The 18,964-nt window shown below is 42.1% G+C and overlaps 1 protein-coding gene across 3 annotated transcripts in view; it reads right to left on the bottom strand.

Annotated features, from left to right (window-relative positions):
• VSTM2A (V-set and transmembrane domain containing 2A) overlaps window positions 1-18,203 on the bottom strand; it is a 46,070-nt gene extending 27,867 nt beyond the window's left edge. Inside the window, exons 1-3 of one of the 3 annotated variants that reach the window (XM_089532341.1) lie at window positions 17,739-18,203; window positions 15,346-15,512; window positions 10,297-10,347 (exon numbers count right to left, since the gene is read on the bottom strand). In XM_089532341.1, the coding sequence (XP_089388467.1) occupies window positions 10,297-10,347; window positions 15,346-15,512; window positions 17,739-17,814 (294 nt within the window). In that variant the 5' untranslated portion in view covers window positions 17,815-18,203. The remainder of the gene's footprint in view (window positions 1-10,296; window positions 10,348-15,345; window positions 15,513-17,738) is intronic. The other 2 variants (XM_089532340.1, XM_089532339.1) reach the window with 2 other exon arrangements.
• Window positions 18,204-18,964: the final 761 nt, after the last annotated feature.

The following is an 18,964-nucleotide window of genomic DNA, read 5'->3' as shown; positions in this document are numbered from 1 at the left end:
TCTTATTTATTTGCTCAATTTATGGACCATTAACTATATCTGGAAAGAACATTATGAAGCAATTTTTCAAAGACCAAAGCACTTTACTTACAATATAATACAATAAGGAGAGAAGGGCAGGCCAGCTACATCAGGCCTTGCCTGAAAGAAGAAGGCCATCCCTCCATTCAGCATCATCCAGAGGAAGAGAAAGGCAAACCAGCTCCATCAGGCCTTGCCTGAAAGAAGAAGGCCCTCCATCCATCCACCATCATCCAGAGGGAGAGAAGGGCAGGCCAGGTCCATGAGGCCTTGCGTGAAAAGAAGAAGAGCCATACACCATCATCCAGAGGGAGAGAAGGGCAGGCCAGCTACATCCGGCCTAGCCATAGTAAGAAGAAGGGCCCTTCCTCCAGTCCATCTGCCTTGGTCGAGGCTCAGAGGGAGAGAAGATCTGATGGACTTTCCCCCTTCCCACTGCCATTCCCTTCTCCTTTTGTGTCTTGTCTTTTTAGATTGTAAGCCTGAGGGCAGGGAAATGTCTAATTAACAATTCATAAGCTGCTCTGATAGCCTTTTAGCTGAAGAGGGGTATAAATAAATTGTTGTTATTATAAATTTGTCTGCTATTATTAGTCCAAGTTGCAGAAGTGGAAGTGGGTTTTTTGAGAGAGGATGTCTTGTAAAGTGCAAAAAGTGTCAAACGAACAGTAAAGATAATATGCATGTTGTCAAAATGGTGGCTGGAATGACAGAAATCAGTTTAGTACAGGCAGAAGTCCAGGCAAGTTCAACTTTTCCTTGGTTTCACATCTGCAATCCATGCAGCAGATTAGATACAGCAGATGAAAACTGCTGGTGAGGAAGATTAAAAATTATACATGTCATTTCAATTAACTACTGATGACTGGATAGTGGCAGCCGATGAAAATTTTGGATAAGAGCTTTTGAGTAAGAGGAGTTATTTCTAACAAGCTCTGGCAGCACTGGATTTTAGCAGCAATATTTTTGTTGGCCCGCCACCAGTCTTAATCTACTCTCAAATAAATTATGGTTCCCATATAAGTGAATCCAGAAATAAATTCGGTGTTACCATTCTAATGACTGAAATATGAATGTCCCAATCTACAACACACATTGATAGGCCCAAAACACACTGCAGAAATAATCCAGTTTGAGACCACTTTAACTGCCCTGGCTCAATGCTGAGGAATTCTGGGGACTGTACCTTTGTGAGACATTTAGCCTTCTCTGTCAGAGAGCTCTGGTGCCACAATAAGCTACAATTCCCAGGACTCCCTAGCACTGAGCTGGAGTAGCTAAAGCAGTCTCAAACTGGACTGTTTCTGCACTGTGTTTGGGTCATAGCCTCTGATCTGCACCAGATCTTTGTAATATATTCTTCAGTGGAGATATGAGTATAGAGAATATCACTCTTTAAAAGCATTTGAATCAGCAAAATCTATGTTGATTAACTTTGGCAGAACAGCATCCATAGTATTCTCTTTTCATTCACACCCTTATTCTAATTTACAATTTTAATGAGTTCTTTAAGAATAAAAATATGACCTGTGAGCTCCCTTCACAAATTAGTACGCTTCTTCATTTAAACCTACTTTTAATTAGAAGGCTGTATAGGATCATTGAGCATTTAAATCACAAAAGCCTAGTCCAGGTAGAATTAGTTGTGACCAAGGTTCAAACTGCTTATTAAAAGAGGGATGTATTATTAGATATATTAAAATACATAATAACCACAACAGTATCTGCTGTGGTGAAATCTGGTATGCATAGAGCTGGAAAGGATATTCAAAACCTATTTTAAAATGGTCAAAAACATGTTTTTTGAATGTTGAGTAACCCTGGTGAGAAGAATCCTGAACTGACATGAATTCACGGTTCAGGACTTATTCTGGACAAAATTTGTGCTTGGTTGTTTTGAACACAAAATAGCAGTTTGCTTAGAAAATAGCATGGAGTGGGAATGAAGACAGATTTCTCAGTTTCTCTGGTGGATTGCTAAGAAGTCCCATTCTTCATCCCTGACAGTACTTCTTGTTGAGGATAAAGAAACCTTTCTCTAGGACATCCAAACTGTGGAGTAATTCCATTCTTTCTTTCAGGTGTAAGAATCATGCAACCCATGGCCATGGATGGGGATGGTGGCCCTGGAACCCCCCAGTGATACCACCAAGACTCGAGCATCTCCTCCATATTTCTACTATTTTTTAATCTAAAAATCCACTTTAGAATGCTTCATGACATGTGACTAAGTTGTTTAAATGATCACCAACCTAAAGGATCAAGACTTCCCCACATGTAACCCAAAAAGGAACCAAAAGTGATGTGACAGGTCTTCTGATCACCCCAAATGGTACCCATGATAGTGTGGATGCAGCCTTCCAAACTTTCAGAAAAGCCAGTAATCAGCTCAGCTCCAAAATATGACCTTTCTGCTTTATGTCATTTTTTGTATGTAGGGCAGGTAGGTTTATCTCTCCCAGTCAAACTAACACAATGAAATGAATTCCCTACACACAGAGAGACACAGTTGATCTGCATGGATCAGCTGAGAAGCAGGGTTTGAAAAAGGTGTCTGTGGGGGTATAAGAATACTGTGTATGACAGTGAATGTGTGAGAGGGAATGGGATATGAGAGACGATAAGAGTATATTGGGAATGTTGTGTGTATGTCAGATGACAGCTGTAAAAATATTGAGAAAAGGGTGACATTCTTGTCTTGTTTTTCTGGCAGTGGCCCACATTTCTGTTACTCTTTGCACAAAGCACCAAAATGCAACCTATTTTAGCAAGAGCTTGCATATATTTTCTTTTTAGTACAACTCCCAGAGCCTCTTAGCTAGCATGGCCAAATGCCATGCTGGCTGGTGATTCTAAGAGTTGTAATCCAAAAAAGTAATTTTTCTAAGCTTTGATTTTAGAATCCAGTATGGTGAAATTTGCAGAGGAGGATTTCACATAACTTGCATGCCTGGAATTCTAAGAAGAGAAGGATTAATATAATGCTTGGCAAACCATAATACATAGCTAGTGGGCTGCATTTCTTTTTATGTCTCAAATTTTGCATCTTTGAACTAGTAAAAGAACATCTGGTATACAATTCTCATCCCATGTTCGGACCCTGATATTTCCACCTCTTTACTTTATTCATTTGTACCATATGTTTTCTAAAGAGATCCATGTAATTTTGAAAATAGTGCTCCTATGTAATTTTAACTGCATTGCACCAGGTAATAAAATAATATTGAAAGCAATTGCAGCCCTTGTATGTTTGTAATGTCACACTGTAAAAACAAATAATCAAAAAATGAAAAGATTCTGAAGGGTTTATTTTTTCATTGGGGCAAAAAATCCATTAAGGCTAATGAAAGTTTGATGTGTGAGTCCAAGAAAGGGGAAAAAACCCTCTTTATTCTAGCAAAATTTAGGCTGCAGTCACACTGCAGAAATAATCCATGTTGATACCACTTTAACTACCATGGTTCAGTACTATGGAATTCTGGGAATTCTAGTTTGTTGTGGCTCTCTTGACAGAGAAAGGTAAATGTCTCACAAAACTACAATTCCCAAAATTCCATAGTATTGAGAAAAGGTTGTTAAAGTAGTGTCAACATGGATTATTTCTGCAGTGCGGATGCAGGCATACTGTATAAAGTTGGTGTTGGTGGATGTCTATAGAATCTTAATGCCATACTGGCTGGCAGATTCTGGGAATGTAGTACAAAAACTAACACTTTAAAGCTCTGGTTGCATACATGATCATTCAGATTTAAATGCTTTAATTATAGAAATTACACATTAAATTCCAAATCCATTCTCAGGTGGATTCTGATGGGATAAGCATTACCATCCAACCAATGGCATTACTTTTTAATGGTGGTGGGATTGCATCCTTCTGTGATGAAAAAGGCTATGCTGATCCAGTGCTTCTAGTAGGGCCACACAGGCTTTTCCTCAGATGTTTAGTCTGAGGAGCCAGTCTAAATGTGACAAATGACTACTGGGAAGCAGCAATGGTGAGGGAGAGCACACTAGCAGGAGATGTCTCAGAGAGGGCAGGGGCATCATAGCTAACACTTGTTAATACTGTGCAAAAGGATGCATAGAGAACCTATTTTGAATGTCTCTCACCATGCAAACCCTATGATGAGACAATCCAAAATGAAACAAGGGATAGTGCCAGAAGATGAGACTCCCAGGTCAGAGGGCACTCAACAAGCTACTAGGGTACAGCAGGGGAGAAATATGACTAGCACAATTGCTAATGGCAGAACTGGAGTGAAACCAAAAGGATGCTCAGAGGTGAAAGGAAAGTCAGAAGCTGCACACCAAATTTTAGAAAATATCAAATGTGAGAGACAAGGATCAGGGGAAGCTTGACACTGTAAAACAAGGACTGGAACAGTAAACATTGAGATACTTGTGAGTCAGTTAAAGTACACAGGAATTTGGCATTTAAATTTACTAAAACACAGGAGTTTATCAGACAAGGGGAATTGGAAGTATAATCCGATGGCAATCTGAACGCAATCATGGGGTTTAACATTATTGCGTGATAACCCAATACTCACAAATTCGGGCAATGGGAAGTCAGTCCGAACGCAATCATGGGGTTTCACGTTATTGCATGATAGACTGCCACACACAAATTCGGGCAATGACATGCTATTTTTGGGCAATGGGGAGCCAGTTCGAATGCAATACGTATTCACGTAATTGCGCGAAACTAGCCACTTTAAGTGAATGCGTTTTGGCCCCACTTTCTTTTCATTTGAATTTAAGAGAAATTCCTCCCGCTTGATAAACTCCAAGGTATTTCCCTTAGAAAATGAAAATCTAAGAGGAAATGAGGTGGCATTAATAGTAAGGAGAAATGCAGCAAAATCACTCAGAGGATATAATGTTAAGTCTGACCAAATAATATCAGTAAGACTTCAGGGAAGCCTCACAAATATAACCTTAATCCAAGTTTACCCTTGAACTACAGAGGCAGAAGAAGACATGGAAAGATTCTATGCTGGAGACTAGGAGGAAATTGATCACACACACACACACACACACACACGACTTCTTGTTAATCATTAGATATTGGATTGCAAAAGTATGAAACAGAACACTATGAAAGATTTAGGCACTGATCACACCAGGGCCATGGCTACAGGACATGCATGACCCCAATCTGGGCTGCCACCGCAGTCCTAAACCAGCCTGCCTGAAGGAGTGGATCATATCTGCTCCTTCTTGGCCTGATTCTTCCTGGATAGTGTGGTGTCAATGTGGGTTCTGGCCACATTCGGGGCATGCATCGTCTGAACTCTATGTCCAAATGTGGCCAGAATCTACATCATCTGACCCTCATGTTTTGGGCTTTTGAAAGATTTGGCCTAGGATCAAGAAATGAAGCATGATTATGACTGACTGAATTTTGTGAGACCAATAGTTTGTTCATAACAGACACATTTTTCAAGCAAACAAAGAAATTACTGTATACACGGACATCTAATGGCCAGTGTAGAAATCAAATAGATGGAGAAACTCCATTCCCTCTGCAAAAACAAGACCACCAACAGACTGTGGCACAGATCATAAACTGCTAATATCAAAAATGAAGGTAAAACTGACGAAGATCACTAAACTAGCCGTCTTGCCAAAACACAGTATGAAGAACATCCCTGCAGAACTGAAATATACTGGAAAAAATAAATTTGCACTATTAAGCCTAGTTGACCTAGAACCAGAACTCTGGACTCAAGCCGGGGACACTGTCAGGGAGGGATGCAAAAAGATACTGTCTGTAGACAAAAAGAAGTAGAAAACTCAATGAAGCCTCAGGTGAAACTTTTCAGACAGTAAAGAACAGATTAAAAGCAATGGTAAAAGGAGACAGAAATAGATTCAGAATTTGTGTACTGCTGGAGGGAAATATAATATGCAATGTAGAGAAATAGAATTAACAACAAAAAAGAAAGAACAAGACAACTCTCCCACAAGATCTGAGAAATCAAAGAGAAATTTAAACCAAGAGTGGGGATGCTCTATAACCAGCAGCATTACATGAAAAAGTGGAAATAAATAGACAATGGAAACTATATACTGAAGAACTGTGTATAGGTGACAAATTTATTCAAGGAAGAACCATTTGAAGAGGACCCTACGTTTTTATAAAGTGAAATGGAAGTTGTATTCAGAGTGTGAAGTTGAAGACTTTCATGGCCTGCATCTGTAGTTTTTTGTGGGTTTTTTTGGGCTATTTGGCCATGTTCTCTAAGAGTTTATTCCTGAAACTTCACCAGCATCTATGACTGGCATCTTCAGAGAAGAGGAATGAATCACCAGGAAGAGATGGCATAGAACTACTTCAAACTACAGAGACAGAATCTACTCTAGTTTTAACAAAAATCTGTCAACTAATATAGGCGGGTTATAGACCGCCCATTTGGGGCGGTCTGCACCCGCCCCTTTCCCCGGTGTATTGGGGCCTCAGTGTGGAGAGCGGCAGCCGCTGAGGCCCCGATCCGCCGCTTTTCAGGCTGCGGGGAAGCAGCAAAACGCCGCTTCCCCGCAGCCTGAAAAGGGGTGTCCCTGGGGCTTCAAGCCCCACGGACACCCCGCGGCGGCGGGGAGAAGGAGAAAGGGGCCGCTTGGCCCCTTTCTCCATTGCTTCGCTGGGCGCAGCCGTCTGAAGGCTGCGCCCAGCGAAGCAAAGCACCGCCGCAAACCAGGAAGGAGCTCCGAAACGGAGCTCCTTCCTGGTCCGTGGAAAGGGCACCCTAGGCGCCCTGGCGCGGACCAACGACATCACGGCTGCGCTGCCCCGTGTAGAGGCGGTGCGGTCGTGACGTCGTCATGGCGGCCCCCTTGTGGAAGGGGAGCCACCATTTTGTATGGACTCAGTCCATACTAGGCTTAGGGGGGTGCGGAAGCACCGCACCTTCCTAACCCTAGTACGGACTGAGTCCGTACTTTAATGGCGGTTTGTAACCTGCCATAGAAAACAAATAAATGTCCCACAGACTAGAAATGCTCATTATACATTCCTGTCCTCAAGAAGGGGATTGCAGTAACTACAGGATTATTGCATTTATTTCCCATACAAGCAAAATGATGCTCAAAATTCTGCAACAATGTATTTTGCCATAGATGGAATGAGAGATGCCATATGTCCAAGTTGGGTTCAGGAAGAGATACTAGGGATCATATTGTTAACATATGTTGGATAATGGAGCACACTAAACAATTTCAAAAAGAAAAATCAGCCTGTGTTTTATAGATTACAGCAAAGTCTTTGGTTGTGTAGACCAGTGGTTCTGAAACTTTGGTCTTCCAGATGTTTTGGTTATCCACTCCCAGAATTCCTGAGTGTTGCACAAGCTGACTGGGACTTCTGGGAGTTGAAGTCCAAAACACTGGAGAAAATCAAAGACCAAAGATTAGGAACCACTGGTCAACACAATCAAAGACTTTGCTATAATCTTTAAAGCACAGACTGATGAAAAGCTATGGGCTGCTCTTAAAGAAATGGGTATGCCACAACATTTACCCTGATACATTATCTGTACTCAGGAGAAGATGCTACTGTTCAGACAGAATACAAAGAAACAGAATGGTTTTCCTTTTGGCAAGGTGGTCAGGCAAGGTTGCATTCTATCACCCTATTTGTTCAACTTTTACACAGAGATTAACATACGAAGAGTAGGTTAAAACACAGAAGAAAGGAGAGTGAAGATAAGAAGAAGGAACAGCAACAACCTAAGACATTGGTCACCAAACTTTTTCTGGCTACTACCCTCTTTTGTCTTGGGCAATGAACCTAGTGCCCCTCATGCATATTTCTTGATATTAGGTTTACTGTTGTACTACAAATTCAAAACAACCAATCTTGGTCACTGCTCCCTTTGCATCTGGTCACCATGGGAGTAGCAACTGAGCAAGCTGGATGAACAGCAACCAAAAAGCCTCTCACCTATGCCACTCCTCCAGCAAAGGCCAGTGTAGGCGAGAGGCCTCTCAACTGCTGCTCAGCCAGCTGCTTAGTTGCTGCTCCCAAGGTGACCTGTACAAAGGGAGAAGCTTCTCCCTGTCAAGGAACTACTCTCAAACCTTCTTCATTAGGCTGTTGATGGGCACAGCCAGTGTGTGTGTAGGTAGTTTACAGGGCCCACATGCCCTGGACTGGACACTGGCATGGATGGGGAAAGAGAGAGATTTTAATTACAGAAGCCACTCCAAGGTAAAGGACTCTTTCCAAGAATCAACCCCCATTGCTTCTCCCTCTCCTTCACCAGAGACATGCCTTCCCCACACAGCTTCAAGTGTTCTTCCCCCACCACACACACATACACAAACACTGCTTCTTCTGTTACTTCTTCTCTCAGCCTGTCCTATGAAAGAAAACAGGAGCAGCAGAGCAGCTCCAACCTGCCAGGTAAGTCCCTGCAAATCTCACAAAGCTTAAGTAGGGTCCCAAATTTGAAAGTTCCTTTTTGCCACCACTCGTCCTCCATTGCCATGTGCTCTAACGCCTTGCTCTAGTCAGTCAGTCTGTCCCAAAATGGTGCCACTCTTAGCCATAGAAGCGACATCCTGCATCCAAGCCTTGCAAGAGTTTCCCACCTGCCACCTCTACCAGAGAAAGATGCAGCTAAGGGAGTGAGCTTGTGTGGGCAGGCAAAGAGCAGGAGACACCACCACATGGAATCATCAGTGAGGCTGCCTTATGATTTCAGGGACCCTGAGAAGAAGTTTCATGCAACCCTCATTCCCACTATGGTTCTAAAGGCTGATATCCCCCTAGTTATCATAATCATCACCACCATCATTTATTACTATCAACAGATCCAATAGAAAACTCAATTATGAAATTAAAAACAACATCCAAAAGGAATAAATAGTACAATAAAAACAATAAAATCATTACTATCAGCTTTATGCACCCCTTGTCCTTCTTGTGCATTTGACTGAGGGCCCCCTTGCCATCCCCTTTCCCCTCACCTCCCTCCTGCTGCCCCCTTTCCCTCTCACTGCTCTTTTGGATCTTTCCAACACTCCCTGGGTGGGAGTGCTGGCCAGTTTGGGAATCACCAATCTAAGATATGCAGATGCCACCTTACTCTTAGCAAAAAATAGTGAAGACTTCTAAGGATTACTGGAGAAAATCAAGGAAGAAAATGTGAAGAGAGGATTATAGTTGAACATTAGGGGAAAAATAATAATGACCACAAATGAAAGTAGATGATGAAGACATTGAAATAGTACAAGTTTTCCATGCCTTGTCTCAGTCATTAACAAAAATGGAGGCTGTAATCATTATATTTCAGAAGAAGACTAGGACATCAAAGGGCAGCTTTGAAGGAGCTAGACAAGATCCTGAAGTATAAAAGATATATCATTAAATACTAAAGTTAGGGCTGTGTATGCCATCATATTTCCCATTTCCATATATGGTTGTGAAAGCTGGACAGTGAAGAAAGCTGATGGGAAGAAAATCAACTCATTCAAAATGTGTTGCTAGAGAAGAATTTTACAGATATCATGCATTGCTAAAAAGACAAATAAATGAGCCCTAGAGCAAATCAGACTTGAACTCTTCCTAGAATCCAAGATGATTAATCTGAGATAGTCATACTTTGACCATATCATGAGAAGCTATGGAGAGGAAGACACAGGGAAAATAAAGGCACTAAAACTTTCATACATGTGCCATGAAATGTAGTGAGCTCAGGCGACATCCCTTTCTGTGCTAGGAATTATGGTGTATGAGCATGCTTCCAATGCACTGTGAGATGGATAAAATCTAGTGTGCACAGCTCTTGTGGTATTACAAGGAGAATTCATTGACCAGGATGGATGATCAAGAAGACCTACAGAGATACTACAATGCACCTAGAATAACAACACCCCGTATAAATGTTGTTTTTAGATCCCAGGGATGTATACAATCCCATGAGCAATTAAGGAAAACTAATTGTTTTGAAAATGTTTTGCTTCACTTAGTAAGAGAGCTCCAAAACTTTACTTCATGAGAAAGCTAGACACAGCTTTACTGCCCATTCATCCACTTGGGTGTGCAGAACCCAGAAAAAGACAATTAAGAGACAGATTGTTTCTTTCAGAAAACTGCAAACCATTTATCTACATGTAATGCAATATTTTATCTCAAAGTCAAAGGCAGCATGAGTGGATGCCATTAATAGGTCTATTGCTCATGGGTTTTGGATGATTGTTAATTAAAAGGAGCACAGCAAGTGGAAAGCAATTTAGATTGTAGCAGCAGTCTATGTTTTGACACATACTTACGCTTATCTTTGTTCCATCATTGTCCAAATCTCTTTCTGGTAATAGCTCCACCTGTTGGAGAACAGACAGCTGTTTTTGTATACTTGAGGTAACTCACTTCCATTACAAAAATTACGGTACTTCCTCTCTTTCTTTTCAGATGTTTACTTGCAGTTTCTCTTGGTCACCATCTGGTCTTAGTCTAATTTCTTATTAGCCCTAATATCAGCTATACTTGCTAAGGATATACTTATACCTGCTGAGCCGCAAACAGCTGAGGTATGGTTTGGCCCAAGAGGGTTCACAGGTGTAGAATGTCATCAATATGGAGTTCATTATGAGGGCAAGGTTGTTGTTAAAATACCTAGGTTGTTCAGTAGTAAAAAGCTGATTATTCTTACAGATAGGGTGCTTTCACACTACTGAATTATAGCAGTGCAATTCTACTTTAACTGTAATGGCAACATTCTGTGGAATCCTGGGATTTGCAGTTTAGGGAGGGATATTGAGTATTCTCAGCCAGAGATCTCTAATGCCCCACCAAATTACAAAACCCCGAATATGATAGAATATAGCCATGGTATTTAAAGTGGAAAATAGCACTTTAATTGTGCAGTACAAAATGACTTATTGAACAGTTTTCTAATGAAATCATTCCAAGAGTCCTCTGGTGCTAATATATGTTTGTCCCACTTCCCATTGCTTCTTTGGTTTATGTATCACAAAATTTGATTGTGCACCAGCTCAAATTGTCTTCTGAGTCAGGATTAACCAGGTTGATGCACTATAGGCCTTTTAACAGCTAATAGAAGTTACAGCTAAGTGGAACCTCCATTTTCAAATGGCTTGATTTTAAGGGGTCTGGGACAAACAACAGGAAGGTGTCTGATGTTGCTTATGAGTTTCCTAATTGATCTGGGTTGTCACTCTTGAGTGCTCAGTTAGCTAGGCTTTTAATCTAATTTAGTCATGCTGCTGCAGTTCATAATTCATTGGTTTAGAATATGAACTTGTCCAGCTTCTAGTGTAGTAGTCTATTACAAACAGCAATACCCTTACAGGATAGGTGTAAAAATGTGATTCTTTACATGAATATAAGATATTTTTAGACAAAGGGTATCCTTTATCCACTAATCCAGACAGTCCTTTCGGCTCCTCAAAGCATCATTACAGTTGTCTCCAAAAGGTGATTTTTAACTTTCTATATATGCATGCTTGTCAAAGTCTTGGAAGCTTTGAAACAGGGAAGGTGTATGAATACTTTTAATTCAATAGCCTGGAGCAGTGGTCCCCAAACTGTGCTCTTTAAGGGATTTTGGACTTCAGCTCCCACAATTCCAGACTATTGGCCAACATGGTTGAGGCTTCTGGGAGCTGTAGTCCAAAATCTCTTAAAGGGCACAGTTTGGATAGAGTCTTTCTTTCCAAGTTTTATTTTAGCAAAAAATAAAATAAAATTATTTTATCTTGTATTGAAGAAAAAAAAAATCCAAATAATGCAGTTCTCCCACCCCAAATTAAATTACTGTTGTGTCTACAGCTGGAATAAAAGGATGAGATATGTACCTAGTTGGGCAAAGTAGGACCAGAACCATATTTTATTCCATTAATGTTTAACAAAAACAGAAGCAACATCCTGTAGCACTAACCTAGCATACTCATATGCAGGAGCTACTGGGGAATGAAATACTGCATATAATTTAAGAAAACAGTGACCTATTTTCACATTGGAGGTTGGTCTATTCCTATGCGCCTTCCCATAGACATACATTTTCAAGACCTGAGGGAGGCTTTCCTTAGTCAACTCATGTGCCTACAAACCTTCATGACTCTTTGGATTGGCCCAAAGAGAATACAGTGGGCCCTTGTTATCCATTGGGGTTTGGTTCCAGAACCCCCATGGATAATAAAATCCATGGATGCTCAAGCCCCATTAAATATAATGGAAAAGGAAAATGGTGCCTTTAATATAAAATAGAAAATCAAGGTTTGATTTTTAGAATTTATACTTTTATTAGATATTTTCAAGCTGTGGATGCTTGAATTGGTGGATAAATAATCTGTGGATAAGGCGGACCGACTGTGCTTGCCTAGGTCTTGTGTCTTTGGCTAGAAGTCCTGAAAACCCTTCATCACATTTGATGTGCCTCAGAATTTTTACTTACATTTCTATTTTGTTTTACATTTTTTTTCCTCCTGCAAAATATTGCCATTGTGACTAGCAGTGGCTGCTAATGGCTTCCATATCAGAAGATGGGTGAATTCAGTCTGGGTTTTAGTCAAAGCATTAAGAAGCTTTCTAAAGTGCTGAACCATCCCCCAAACAGGATTCTGTGCCTATGATAGTTTCTTTAAATTTCAGAGGAAAACCTGGAGTATAATCACTGCCCCACTGACATGGAAGCCACTGGCTTGGCTGCCTGACTGTCCTATCCCTAGCTAACCAAAACTTAGAAACTTGACTAATTCTCAGCACAGCTGTACTTTACTGTTCAAATCTGGCAGAAAGAAAAAAGAAACAATACCCATACAACTATACCTCTATATGGTTATACCTCTACAACTATATCTATATATCTATATCTCTATATCTATATCTATATCTATATCTATATCTAGATATCCCAATTAGCTCATACACAGCCAGCTAATCCTGCACTGTGCCCTGAGGCATGTTGGGTGAATGTTAAGAGAAAGCAGGAGGTCTTTCATGCTTTTATTAAGTGGTTGTTGTTGTTTTAATCCCAACAGTCTCATTGTTTAATGGAAGCATGATGGCTTCAGATAATCATTAGATGCCAGCATGGTAATACCATTTAGTCAAAATTGTACCTATTCATCCCATTTATTGCTTGATGAATAGGGGGCACAAAATAAAAGAAAGTGTAGGCTCCACCACTGCGCAAGGCTTTCCTGACTTCCCAGCAGCCCTTCTAGCCTCTATGGAAGGCTTTCCCAGTAAAGCCTTCAGAGAAAAAATAGCAGCAACAGAACAGGAAAGAAAAATCTAATCCTGTTGTTTACAGAAGTAAAAACACTACAGAAAGCAAAGAGACAAAATCCATTCTCAAGAACACCTTCCTGTCAAAAAATATTCTGTATAGACTATAGCCAAGTTCAGGTGTTCCATGGAGGGAGGGAAGGAGTAGTCATATGTGTTTGGGAGGGAAAGAGGGAGAGAATTATTTGAGGAGAGGAACACGATGATGGCTTGATTGTCCCTGAATATGTGAATCACTCTCATAAATCTCCTGCCACAGAGAGTTCTATTTCATCATGAAAGGCAATTTGGATAATGATCTAATCCTTAGCGCACTGGAAGGGACTAACCACATCACATGTTTGCTATCATTGAAACTGGCTGTGTGAATAACTTGCTAAGATGGAGAAACCTGGCTCTATATTTATACATTTACCCATGCCTACTTGAAACATGAAGTTCATCCATGGCAGATACCAATAGCCAATTTTAAATGGATGCCGTGTCCCAAGTTGCAGAAAATTCTGGAAGGTATGTATTTGGCTAGTTGATTGTAGGCACCCCCTCTTCCTATCTCTATTACTGTATGAACTCCAGACTATCTGGCTTTCAGCCCTCTCCAGGATGAATCTAAATGGCCTTTGGCATGAGATTTCCGTGGTGAATGTGGCTCCCTATAATCCCTTCCACTGAATGATGCACAGAGGCGAGGGGCCCATTCCTTGGAGAAATTTAACTGAAGGAATAGAGGGGTCAAACTAGATATAATGTTGTGTCAGTTGCTTAGCCCTGGTGGTTATGGTGATCCTCCTCCTCTTTTTCCTAGCTGGTGGGAGGGGAACCCAGATCAGGCCCATGGCATTGGGTGGTGTAAGCCCTTTGCCTCATGTGTAATCTTAATTGGAATTCTGCACAGACATCTGCTATTTGACATTTTGTACTGCAAATGGAAGACACAGAGGACAGGGCATACCAGTAGTACCACATTCATATGACACCCCCAATTCCTGACCCAGTTCCCCCTCACAAACACATACTCATCTGCTTGTTATTTTTTATATAACAGACTTGCAAATCGGGAGTGTCATTGTTGATGCAACAACCAGAGAGTAAAAGAAGAACTTGTGCAGAAGCCATAGCAGTGAATCTTCCAAGAAAAAAATTGTTATGGAAATGCTGCTTATAATCCCAGGATTCTGCCTTGGAGATGAACTCACATGCTGAGCCTGCCATCTATAGGCAGAAAACCATTCCTTCCTGTTTCTGCTAACCTATCTGCTATATTGCCTGAGCAGGAGCTGATCAGTTCAAATTCTCTTCAATGGTGATCATCACTGACAATCTTACAAGAGTGGAGGACCTGTCCAAACAAGATAACAGGTTCATACACTTTTGTTGCTATTAAAAAAAATTACTAAATTGTGAAGCTGCCTGGACATCATAGGAATTCATAGCACAAAAACTTTGCTGGATGGGCGGGAAAGCTGAATGGAAATAAAGCAACAGAGATGCTGAGAAAAATTCCACCCTGGGAGAAGAAGAAAAACAAACATAATCGGAAACCACTGACATCTTTTCTTGCCAGATAAGAAAGTGAGAAAAGATTAATAAAACCGAGTCAAAGAAAGTCAGTGTTGTTTCCAGAAATCACATATGCAGTAAATTGATGCATGCTGTGTTAGTAACAGAAATTCTGCTCTGTGTATTTATCATTCTGAAACAAACAATGGAAGAGGTAATGCGATTCCCTGAGATGAAAGAATTACAGCAGGCAGTCGTCTTAATGGGACGGTTTGTTTTCCAGTGACAGCTAAGGTTACAAATTCATTTGAAGCCATTCCCAAGGTTTTTTTTATCTGCATTATACCTTATTGATGAAAAGCAGTTTCTTAAGTTCAAAGATACATGAGCCATACACATGAATTTACTGGCTTTTCAACAAAAATGGTGAAAGACTCAAGGTTCTATCCCACAATGGTGGCTGGATTTCTACTGCTATCAGTAGGTTTGGGGGGAAGCCCACCCTTGTTCTCTAGATCCTTTCTGGGAATGCTGGCTTGCATAGGATTTCAAGGGCTGTAAACTGATACCTGAGTGCCTGTCACCTCAGCTCCAGGTTCCTGGTCTTCAGCTGCCCGCAGAAACCACCATTGGATTTCCAGGTACACTGAGGCAGAGCCACTCTGGAATGCACAGGACATCTCCACATTCTGCCCCTCGGTTGCTGTGACATTTCGAGGGAATTCCGTAAATTTGGCTGCAAAAGAAAAGCAGATCTTATTGAAATTCCATTCCCCCATTTCTTCCATGTCTTCTCTTTCCTTTCACCCTCTTCATTTCTCTTAAGATTTCAGTGTTGTACCCACTTAACAAGGGGATCAGTTTCATTAAATGTACAGAGGCTGAATGACCAGTAAATGTATGTTTACACAGGTGCTTTCTGGATATACATGCTGAGTGTGTTGGCTGAGACTTACTCCCCGGTAAGTGTCCATGGTATGATACCCTTGATTCTTTCCCCTATTTCACATCTGCCCCTCCTTTCATCTTCATGCCTCTTCTAATCTCCAGCTTTTACTTTAGGGTTTTGGTTTTCCCCCACTGATTTGTCCTGTTCCACCCCCACTATATTCTCCCCTGTTCTTTTCACAGTTGCATGCACATACTAGTAAACTGATGTTCCCCACAATAAAACTAATGGAAATACCCCACCACACACACACACAACAATCTGGGGGGAAATTAGCTGAAACTAATTAAAATAGCAACAGTCTCTAGAAGGCTCTATATATGAATGCTAGCTCAGGAATGCAGAATCTGGGTTGGAAAATCATTCCAGAGAATTTATAGTATTTTATGCGCAAGACTGTGAATTATAAAATACACTAGAGCTTATAAAAATAGAGGCTTTGGCTTGTTTCATTGGGGAAAGTGAATTTTCTAAGGAGTAGATTAAAGTCATTCTTTGTCCTATGGTGCATGTTTCACTCTATCTTGTGATTGCATCTTTATGTCATCCCCTCTCCTCCTTTCCCTTGCAATGCCAAGCCAAGAAAAGACTTGCAACATATTTTAGCCAGGGAGATTCACAAATTAGCAATACTTTGCCTCTTCTGTTAAATCCTAGCACTCCAGTATGGCTACCGCTTCGTTTCACACAACACCAGCCATGAATCTCGGTGGCGTATTTCAGAACGCAGGAAGATCTGTCTCAGTAACCAGACAGTTTTCATAACTTGTCTCCTTTATGCTCTCTCTATTTACATAGGGAAAGTGAAGAAAGTGATCCGTTCCACCAACCATGTGAAATCTCAATTAAAACGACAGGCAAAATAATCATGACCCTTTCACTTATTACAGTGATGAGACAAGACAGAGAAATAGGCAAGGATTCACTGGTTTGGTTTATCTGCTCCTTTCAATTCTGCAACTGGTTACAGGTTGACAAGGGGCATATTGAGAGGGGCTGTAGAAATGTGGCATGCATCTGTGCTAGAGTATGTCCTGGGGCTTCATAGCTGTAGTATTGGAGAAGAGGAAAAAAGTGGCCTTAACATCAGAAGCACGTAAGATGTTTTTTTAAAATGGTTTCTTTTCAATCATTGTCAATATGTGCTTCCCATTTTTTGTTTACAGTACCCTTTCTCCAGTGATGCATATTCACATCATCTGTAGCCTGTTACTCCTTCTTCCCCATGTCAGCCATTCCCCTCCCTTTAGAGTTAAATAAACCAGCGAAGGAGAGCTGGGCAGTGTTCACATGGGGTCCACTATTATCTGTCCCTGGTGCATCCCCCCCAATAGGATCTGTCCTTGGTGCTGAAATGATCCACTCAGCCCTCCAAGTCTCGAAGCACCGTCTGGAGTCTGCAGAGCTGGGGGCTGCTTGGGATGCAAGAGGTGCCTTTCCCAGGGTGCTTGGGGTGCAGGAGAGGCCAGGCTTTGCGGAAAGGCACAGGGAAGCCAAGGAAGGACAGAGGAAAAGGGGGGAATCCCTGAAAAGACTGCCTTCTTTCATCCCTTATGAGTAAACCCTTTCCTCATAGGGTTTTATGGTATTGGATCCTTGAAACAAGGGTTGCAAGAGAGAGAGAGAACACTGGCAGCTATATGCCACCCTCCAAGGCATGCCCATTTTGTAAGAAAAACAAATGGCTTTCTTCCGCACAAACAACCCTGGGGCTGCCCCAGCTGCCTTTTTGGAGTTTGCAAACCCAGCGCAGAGGGTCTTTCCTATACACTTCGGGGCGGGGGGGGGGACTTCTTCCTTGCCTGCACAAAGAAGCATAGGCTAAAACAGAGGAGGGGGCTACAGTCCTACATACATCCCTACACACACACACACACACACACACACTCACACAGAGGAGAGGGGAGAGAGAGAGGGAGAGAGCGCATTGTGATGGTCGTCTTCTGTCCCTCCTCAAACCCTCCTGCACCAGTTTTGGCTAAAGGAGGAAGGGAAGGGAAGCAAGGGTCTTACCTTGAGCAGAAAGTCCCTGCTGGATGTATAACACCGGCAAGACAAGGAATCCAACAGAAACCCAAAAGATCCCCATGATTCCAGAGCGAGGGGGGTGGGGGTGGCTGGGAAAGTCACATTGGGCTCATGCCAAGAAGACCTTGCTGTCCCAGGCAAGGCAAGGCAAGGCAGGAAGGCAGGGCAGAGGGCTTTCAGCACCGGCCCACCAGGCTCTGGAGGAGCCTTCCTGGCACCCCTGGCAGCATCCTCCTCCTGGCAAGGCTGGCGAGGCCAGGATCCGCTCCCGACAAACACATGCAAAGAACCCACCCCGGGGGAGTGCCGATCCTGCCCTGGCAGAGCGAGGGATGCCCCTTCCTGGGAGGCTGCGGCTGCTTGGATGGCTCCTTCAGTCCTGCCTGCTCCGGACTGCGGGAGCAGCGCCCTCCCGAAACGTTGAGCCCGATCGGAAAAGCTGGGAGGGAGGGAGAAAGGAGCTGGGCTTCGCTGTGAGCCTCACCCCCCCCCTCACTCTCTCGCCTGGAATGGCTGCGCTGATGACGACTGCTGTCCAGGGTGCTGAAAGATGCCCAAGAAGGGGAGCCTCCAAGGCAGCTCTCCAGCTGCTCTCACAGGGCCTTTTAGAACTGGATTTCAAACCAATCCCAAATGCTTCATTTACTGAGGCTGCATCCATACTGGATAAATAACCCGGTTTGGCACTGCTTTAACTCTTTGTGGCTCAAGGCTATGCAATACTGGGAGTTGGAGTTTGTTGTGGGGCCCAGAATTCCAACTTCCAGAATTGCATAGCCTTGAGCCACAAAGAGTTAAAGCACTGCCAAACCGGGTTATTTATCCAGTGTGGATGCAGCCTTGGTTTTATTTCTCCCCAAAAGGAACCCAAGGCGGCTCACAATATAATACATTAAAACAACTTTTTTAAAAACCCTTAAACGAGCCTAATTCAAACGGTTAAAAGTTAATTTTTTAACAACATACAAAACATACAACCTGTGTGTCCGAGGGAGGCAGGGCCTACTTGGGGACAATGGACTTTCTAGCTAGCTAGAGGGACATTTATTTGCATAGATTTTAACTGTAAGCCACCCTGATTGACATTGACAGAGTGCTGGGGTATAAATAAATTGTATTATTGTTATTATTATTATTTATACACTGATGTACCACAAAATGTGACACTTTTTGGTCCAGAGAATGCATGCTGGTGAAACTGTCCACTTTGA

This window comes from Sceloporus occidentalis, unplaced genomic scaffold, assembly GCF_023333645.1.
Source record: "Sceloporus occidentalis isolate IW3139 unplaced genomic scaffold, rSceOcc1.0.p SCAF_7, whole genome shotgun sequence".
Lineage (NCBI taxonomy): Eukaryota > Metazoa > Chordata > Lepidosauria > Squamata > Phrynosomatidae > Sceloporus > Sceloporus occidentalis.
Note: the sequence above shows the minus strand (reverse complement) of the source record. Positions and strands in the feature narration are given on the sequence as shown.